The following is an 8,832-nucleotide window of genomic DNA, read 5'->3' on the forward strand; positions in this document are numbered from 1 at the left end:
AGTTTGTTTACAAAAGCAAGGGTTTTGACACTGGTTCCACTTTACCACTCAATGTACAAAAAAAATAAAGTCATCTAAAGAAATGATACAAATGATTGTTGGAGTTCAGAAAATTTGTGCAAATATGTGCAGTGTGTTCGGTGAAGAGTGAAAGTGTATTGCACATTAGTTTATCCCACGCTCTGTGACAGCTATTCATCAGAGCAATAAGCTGGAGAAATAATATATTTAATCGTACAAAACATGTTTCTGCATACGGTGAAAGCATTTCTATGCAATTGGTCGTATTTGCGTTACCTAAATTAATGGGCGTGTTCACTTCCAGGTTTCCAGAGCGAACGCGCCCAGATGTGTACGTGATGACGTTTCACAAACTCGCGAGAACGCACGCACGGACAACTTAAAGTATCTCTAAGCGGCTGTGTTGTGTCTTCTAAAGTTCTCCTTTCCTCCCTGACTGCACAGCGTCAGACCCGTGTTGTTGCGGGAGGGTGCTTCAGTCTGTGGAGCTCGTTAATTTTGCGGCGGAGTGTTTGCAGCAGCTTTAAAGCCGCAGCACGTGTTAGCCGCGACTGTTTAGCTAACGGCTAGCACGCAGAGAGCAGGTGGGAGGAGACCAAAACAAGCAGGCGGCCGCCGCGAAGCTTCAGCCCCCGGGTCCGCTGCATCATCTGCTGCAAAGACTGCCAAGAACATGTCAGCTGCGAAGAACGAGTCCAGGAAACGGGGCAAGAAGCGCTTCGGGGCCGGCCAGCACAAGCGGTGGAAGGGCTCCCGGGAGCTGGAGGTCGGCATGGAGGGAATCCTCATCACGTGCAACATGAACGAGAGGAAATGCACCGCGGAGGCCTTCAATCTGCTCAATGAGTACGCAGACGGGTTATACGGGCCCGAGAAGGTGAGCACAGTCACAGTACCTGATGGTTTCAATCAGTCAGAGCCCAGCAGCTATTCTGATGTGTCTGCACGACACAAAGCAAATGACTGAAGGGCAGACTGCTCTGCTTTTGTTCACACCAGGGGAAGGTGCAAGTTTGATTATTTTCTTTCATTTCAATTGGATATGGTGAGTGTTACTGTGGCGCATAACTTATGCAGCCTTAAAATGAATTATTTCCGCCGAACTTTCATATTTCGATGGTTTAAAATATTGGCAAAAACATGATCGAATCAGTCTGTATTACTGTATTAGCTCTTACACAGTACAATGTACAAAGTATTCCGTAAACTAAACTAATCATACTTTATTAATCCCCTTGGGGAAAATCCTTTTTCCACATTTACCCATCCTATTTCTATGGTGTTCTGGGGAGCTGATGGGGTCAAGGGTCATGCCCAGGAACCCACACTCGTGAACTGGCCCCTGTAGGATTCAAACCTCTGAACGTCAATTCTGCACATGTATGAAATGCATATCGTAACCTATGGCATCACAAGACACTCGTGTGCCTATATGGTACAGCAATATTTCATCAATACAATTTGGACAGTGCAATTGAAACACCATTATATGAAATTGTACTGTGACGCAGTAGTGGATGGCAAAATGTCACGGTCAAATATTGTATCGCGATCATTTGGAATTTGAGCCGTTTCCCAATGACAAAGTTGCTCATGCACATACTTGCCTTCCCGAGTTTGAACTTAACAAGTTCTTGAAGTTTGGATTTCTCAAGAAGTCTAAATTACTGAAGTTGTCATTAGTGGGACAGGTAATTGGTGGCCAAGTGAGAGAGATGAGATGGTTTGGTCATTTATGAAGGAGATATTCTAGCAATGTAGAGAAAAGGATGCTCAGGATGGCACTGCCAGTCAAGAAAAGAGGTAAGACGGCGAAGAGTTTCGTTGAGGAAAGAGGACACAGTAGGTGTTGGAAGACGATGATCCACAGTGGCAACCACGGGAAAGTGCCAAAAGAAGAAAAGGTTTCTGCAGGATAGGTATCTTGATATATTTCTTTTGGTATTGCTATACAGCATTAACACGGAACACAATGCAGCGCAGAGGAGCAACTTTGCTTTGTGATTGTATCCACATGTTCATGCCTTGTAGCTATACTGCATTAATTCAATCAAAACTTCTTCTCTGCTCCTCTGGAGAGTGGAACCAACTACGGACACACAGACGAGGGTAAAAGTACTTTTTTAAAACTTCTTATTTAAAACAAAAAGTACTCAATGTTATATAGCGGATTTACACAATTTAAAGTAATTCTAGTAGAAATAGTGCATCACTGCTGATCCGGTGCTGGTATAAGTTTCTAGCAGCAGATATGATTGACCTGTGTTTCCTCGTGCGTGGAGGCTGCACAGTCGGCCAATGAAGGAGGTGGTCACAGCGCCCGTGTTGTGGTTTTCCATGATGGAGCTCAGCCTGGCTCAGATCCTCTTCTGGCCCACCTCCTCGATGGACTCCAGGTGGAACTCCAGGACCTTTTTAACCAGTCTGTTCATCCCTGTTTGTCCCCCGAGAAGACCAGTGCGTAGAAGATTGCTGATGCCACCACCGTGTCTCAGAATGTCTCTCGCGGATTTCTGCAGACACCGAACAACCTCAGTCTTTTCAACAAGCGGAGTTTGGACCTTCCTCGTGCAACCCGTCTATTGTCGGTCCAGGTTAGTAGTAACCGTGTGTAACTCACAGCTGCAGGATAATGCCGGGAGCAGCAGCGAAGAAGAGGACGCTGAAGAAGAAGACGTTGATGTTGCGTTGAAGAAGGAGGTGGCGCAGCTGCAAGCGTCGGGAGCCAAACAGGAGCGGCGCTTCCAGGCTCTGGACAGCGGCGCCAACAACGTCATCTTCATCAGAACTCTGAACCTGGGTCAGGATTTTTCACCGCAGTCCTGGTTATTTGTGCTTTAGTGTGTCGTCCTCTTTGTTGTTGTTGGTAAAGACTCTTTTCCTTTTTGTTTCTTAGAATCGGACAAACTGGTTCATCACATCCTGTCTGATCTCCATGCCACCAAGAAGAAGAAGTCCCGTGTGATCCTTCGAATGCTGCCCGTGAGGAACCCCCCCAGAAAAACACGACTTGTGCCTATTTAAATCTCTTGGTGCCAACGCTGACATTGTGCATCTTCATTTAGGTAACGGGAACATGTAAAGCCTTCCAGGAAGACATTGTGAAGTACCTGACCACGTTCCTGGAGCCTTGGTTCAAAGTGCCAAACTGTGCTACCTACCAGATCGCCTTCAAGGCGCGCAACAGCAGCCACAACAAGAGAGACGAAATCATCAAATCCGTCGCAGGTAGATCTGTGCAACATTTCCGGATGCTGTGACGTCTGAACTCGTCACTGAAGGAAACTGACGCGTCCTTCTGATTTCAGGGCTCGTGGGGAAGCTGAATCCCAAAAACAAGGTGGACTTGACGAACCCGGAGCTGACGATCATTGTGGAGGTCATCAAGGCAGTGTGCTGCCTCAGCGTGGTGAAGGACTATACGCTGTACCGAAAGTACAACGTTCAGGAGGTGGTGAAGGAAGACGTCCCCCAAACAAAGACTGACACAGACACGACAAAGCAGCAGCAAAAAGACAACGCTGGAAACGATGAAAAGAGGAAGGACGACGGCGGCGAGGACAACGGTGCCCCACATGAGGAGAAGGAGGCGGAGCAGAGGGAGGGTGGAGGGGAGTAAGGGCACAAGTTTAAAAAAAAAACAATGCTTGTGAGACGTCATTTTAAGTTGCTTTTTATTGTGGTGATTTTGTTGTAAATTAATTGATAACTTAATTGTTAGAATTCAGTAAGCTAGTTATTTTTTTAAATATGTATTCAAAAACACACCCAACAACAATACCCAGCGAGTTTAGACGCCATTTTACATTGATCAACAATGGAATACAAAACCTCATAAACCCATATTCTATCACAAATGGAACATGAACAACATGTTTGATTTTGATACTGAGGCATTTTATTATGTCAGGTACTTATTTTGAGTTTGATGACGGCAACACGTCTCAAAAGCATTTTTCAGTATTTTTCCCTGTGTTGCATCCACCATCCTGTAATCATGTAGGAGGTGAAGACAGCTTTTTTTTGGAGTTCATTGTCTGGCATTCTTGTTTCACAATCCTCCAAATGATCGAGGACGTGGATGCAGGCAGGTCAGCTGAGCACAGGGGCTCCTCTGCTGCATGGTTCCGAGCCTGTTTTTAATGCGGTGCTGCCCGAGGGCCCGGAGATCACAAGCACACAGTGTCTTTGTCAAGGTGGGAGGCATCCCAAAGCCCTTTGAGGTCCCCTGGACACGTGATCGAGTCCAGTTCTCCTCATTCAATTCCTTTTTGAGAAAAGTTGAGTTTTGGTCCTGCACACAGATTCCTGATGATGTGACCTGGTACACAAAGGAGCTTCAGAGTCTCAACACTTTCATGCCGAGTTTCATTTTGTTACCTGATATTTAAATACAATATGTTCGTAAACTTCTCCCCATCTTTACATCTGAGAGGATGTGCCTCTGAAAGACTTCTTTGATACCCAGTTACCCACCTAATCTGATGCTGCTCTTCATTCCAGTATAAAAAAAAAAAAAACAAGTGGCTGCGGTCATAATATTCAAAATGAGGTTCTTTTGCAGCAAATGGTGAAATGTCTCATTTTCAACATCTATGATGTTGGGAATAAACTCTCGGGTTGCTGAGCTTTATGTATCATTGCATTCTGTTTAATCATTTGTTTTGAAACCAGTGCCGTGCATACACTGTTACGTCCATATCCTTTCGCTGTGATTTAAAAGAACTACATTTCAGCATTGTGGAGTTTTTTTTATTTCTTTAGAGGAATTAGAATTTTAATCACCTTTCATTTTACTGATGTTTTTCCTAAAAGAGTCAGTGCAGTTTTGCTCAGGTGAACAGGTTTGTCATATTGGGGTATGTTTCTCATTTTTGTAACACTTTCCTGAACTCGGTCAGAAAATAAAACTCCTGTGTTTGACTGGTTTCATTCAGTTAGAACTTCCTTTGATTGTGTTTTAAAAAATGTTATGATTGGCACAAGTGGAGAGGTTAAAAGACTTGTCATGTTTACTTAAACAAGCGGAGTTAACTCGAGCGCAAGCCAATGTGGTCGCTTATTTGGCAATTCTTTTTAAACTCCACAAGATGGAGATGTATTAACAGAAAATCTATGATAAATAAATGCACAACATGGTGTGGTGCTGTTAGAGTGACATTTTGGCTCAACCATTCCAATGATAACATCTAATTGTTTAACTGAAAGGTGTTGATGGAATTATTTAAATTATATGCATGTGTAATTACTGGTCACTTTACATTGATAATATGAGCATTATGGCCTCTGATGACAATTAACTTGTTTATTTGCTTAACATTTATGACACTTTGGATAAAGTTGTTATTTTCAGCTGGTGTGACTTTAATTACTCTCATGGTTACACTGCCATCTTAAGTTTTCCAGTTGAACAGAAAAATACTTATTCCTCAACAGGTTTTCTATTACTTCAAATTATGTATTATAATGACACAAAACTACAAACAGTAGGCGCAGGTGTTTTTTTTTAAATTTCTTATATTGTCTAAGTGAAGCCTTTCGGTTAACTAACAAACAAATGAATACTTTTCTCTCCAGTCATCTTACTTCTTTTGCTGCTTTTGAAAAGGTCATCAAGTCAGAATCTGTGGAATACTGTTTTTACAGGTGAGAATTAAATAATATTTGCCTTGAAAACGACCAAGGAGCAAAGCAGTTTAAACAATTTGTACATAGAGATTCAGAGTTTGGGAGAAATGTGATAAAACATTTATGCTTGGCGGTTCAACAAAGTGAGAACTGAAAGTCTTTTAGGTTCTTCGTTGATTCGGAATGAATGTCTGAGGATTAGAGGAAAAAGTTGTGAAATGTGTCTGGAAGGTCTTGTTCATTATTAATGAATCCATACATAAAAATGCATATTTGCAGAGGATCAATAGATGAAATTGGCAAATGTTTAATCTTTCTAAACAGAGGTGCAGTTCACTCTTGACTCAAGGAATATGAGATCATTCTTTAAAAAAAAAATCCTTTTGTATGAGGAGTATTTGATTTCGTAGAGAAGGGAGAGGCTGCCAGTGGGGAATCCAAGATGGCCAACAATATGGCTGCTCCCTTGTGATCGCCGCCACCATAGACATAGACACACAATATTGACCACTCTGTTTCTATGTTGTCCTCCATTTGATTGATCATCTTACTTCTGGGAGCAAAACATCAAAACGTAATGGATGAGTCTGAGGTCCTCCTTCTTGATTCCTGTGACTTCCTCCATCTCTTTCAGTGTCTCGAAGGTCTGCTGCAATACAGAGAAATAAAAGTAAACAAATCAAGCTTATGTTACGTAGAAACTCTCAAACTTGATTGATGAGATGCTCATCTGGTTCATGTGTTATATGTTGTTAGTTCAAACTCAAAGCCATCAAGGCTGAGCGGAGTCTGGGTCCATGCTGGAGGCCTGAGTGACGAGGCTGAAGAGTCAGAAGGAAGGAGAACAGAGGACCAAGGTTTGTGGGATGAAGTAGCTTGTGTCACTGGCCAGGTGATATATATATATATATATAGTTATTATTATTATTTAGCCCGGACAGATCTGGTACCTACACCGTATCACCGTCATCTTGGATTTCCCCACTGGCATCTCTTGGGAGAAGGCGACAGGTTTGTCATTCCTCATGTTGTCCACCAGGTGGCAGTGGTCACACAACTTTCCCCTCTGCCCAACCCAGCGTAGCCACGGATTGCTGTATAATTCTTGATTGGTTAATGTGGTGCATATTTCTATTAATAGGAAATACCTCACGTCATTTCTTTGCACCAGCACGTCCGATGATCTTTAATACGTGAGTGTCAGTTTGGTTTGACGCTATAATGTTTAATCAGAGTTTATAGAAGAGGTGTGCAGCTTTTCTTAAAGGTAATGTGAGGGTCTCCAGGAAAAAAGTTTAGAAACAATTCCTCTGTAGTTCTGGAACGTTTGTAATTATTGACTTCTATATCATTTCTTGTTTATCTTTTGCAGTCATTAAAATTTGATTAATGAAGCGCATGTAGAAAAGGTATTGAATGTTTTTTCCCCTCCTACTGTGATTTCTGGAGTAAAGCATTTACATACTACAAAGTGTGTATTTTACACATGATGAAATATGTTGATTGAACGTGACAGATTCAAAATCAAACGTTCACCAGTTCTAGTAGAGTTGTACGATGTGAGGTGGGTCTGCAACAGTAATGTTGAGTATTGTGAAAGTAATGTGATTTACAATAAAAACAAACATTCACACAGATGATAAGTGCGTTGATATTTGGTCCTCCAAATAACAGTGCTGTTTCTCTTGCATCCAACTTACACAGTTCCCATCACATTTCACAGCAGAGCCCCTTGTTGAGTTTTTTTTTTGCAGTAATTTGTATTTATGACAATTTTTTCTTGACCGCTATCAATCGATTAAAACATTTTAATTAGTTAATCGCTCAATCTGTGGCAATTAATTGCAATTAATTATACTGTATATCATTTCATATGTAAAATTGCAGATTTTGCAGTGCATAAGTATTTATTGCAATTGCCTGAGTCTTTCACAATATCTAATGTTAATATTAAGCATGTTGCTATTGTGCATGTTGATGATGCCATAACAATAAATTGGTGCAATATTTCGCAGCGTTAATTTTCCATTTGAAACCTCTCTAATTTGCCTAAATGTTATGTAAAAGCTCAGCCATGCTCGATTGAGTACTGCTGTCTTCATACTACATAAAGAATTCTATGAATAAAGTAGGACTTTTTAAAACCATAAAGCATAAGCTTGAAAACTTGTTTTAGTTTTATGTATACTTTGTTTTACTCACATGCACTTTTACTTCTATCATATTTTCTTTTATTTATAATATTCATTATATCATATTTACAGGATATATTTTCAAGGTAAATGCATCAATCTGGTGTGCATGCTTTGACATTCTGCCATCAGTCTCATCTCAGAAGACACCAGAAGGCTCCACTCCTGTAGTGAAAAGAGAACATAAGTCATAAGTCTGTTCTCAAGTCTTCCTCTAAAGCTCAGGAATGGTTTCATGGCGTGTCTTTCAAAGTTACTACCGGGAGAATCTGGCCTTGTTTATAGATTTGTGGGTAGACACAACAGAGCTGTAGCTGCTGCAGTATAACAAGGAGTTTGGATACAGTGCAGTGATGGTAATTAATCATAATAAGGAGCTGCAGTTCATGTTCTCCATCTCTGTCACGTACACACACACACACACACACACACACACACACACACACACACACACACACACACACACACATATGCATTAAGTGATTTCTGTCTCTGCTCATTACACTTGAGCTGAACTGCTGCAGTGACCCATCGGTCGTTATCTCCGCCGCATTCTGCTAAAACTCACAAATTGTGTTGCCACAGGCTCCCAGATGCCCCAGTCGGTGAGACCTGCTGACAGGCTTGTAGCTCCAGGGGGGAGATGAGGAGGAAGAAGAGGAGGAGGAGGAAGAGGAGAAGGAGGAGGAGGAGGAGGAGGAGGAGGAGGAGGAGGAGGAGGAGGAGGAGGACTGGAGGTCTTCAGTGTGTATGTATTTTATTAGTACAATACCAATTAGGCTGTGCAAACAGGCTGCATAACGGCTCGTCAGGGGAAATTCTCCTTTGCAGCAGAAATACAGATTTTTTTTTATTGCAACATGATTTTTTTGTTGTGGCACAAAAACGTTATTAAAATGAGTGCGGAGTGAGGAACAGAAAAATCTAAATCAAGAGAACATTTACAGTCCGAATTAAGTGATGTTGTCACTATTGGAAAAAAAAACAAAAA

The 8,832-nt window shown here is 41.7% G+C and overlaps 1 protein-coding gene across 1 annotated transcript; it reads left to right on the top strand.

Annotated features, from left to right (window-relative positions):
- The first annotated feature begins 356 nt into the window (after positions 1 to 356).
- thumpd1 (THUMP domain containing 1) lies at positions 357 to 4,962 on the top strand. Its single transcript, XM_080462912.1, has 5 exons — positions 357 to 898; positions 2,644 to 2,821; positions 2,918 to 3,003; positions 3,087 to 3,249; positions 3,330 to 4,962. Exons 1-5 carry the CDS (start codon positions 695 to 697, stop codon positions 3,638 to 3,640), a joined length of 942 nt encoding a protein of 313 aa, XP_080319038.1. The 5' UTR covers positions 357 to 694; the 3' UTR covers positions 3,641 to 4,962.
- Positions 4,963 to 8,832: the final 3,870 nt, after the last annotated feature.

The sequence above is a fragment of the Lipophrys pholis genome (genome assembly GCF_963383615.2).
Source record: "Lipophrys pholis genome assembly, chromosome: 5".
Taxonomy (NCBI): domain Eukaryota; kingdom Metazoa; phylum Chordata; class Actinopteri; order Blenniiformes; family Blenniidae; genus Lipophrys; species Lipophrys pholis.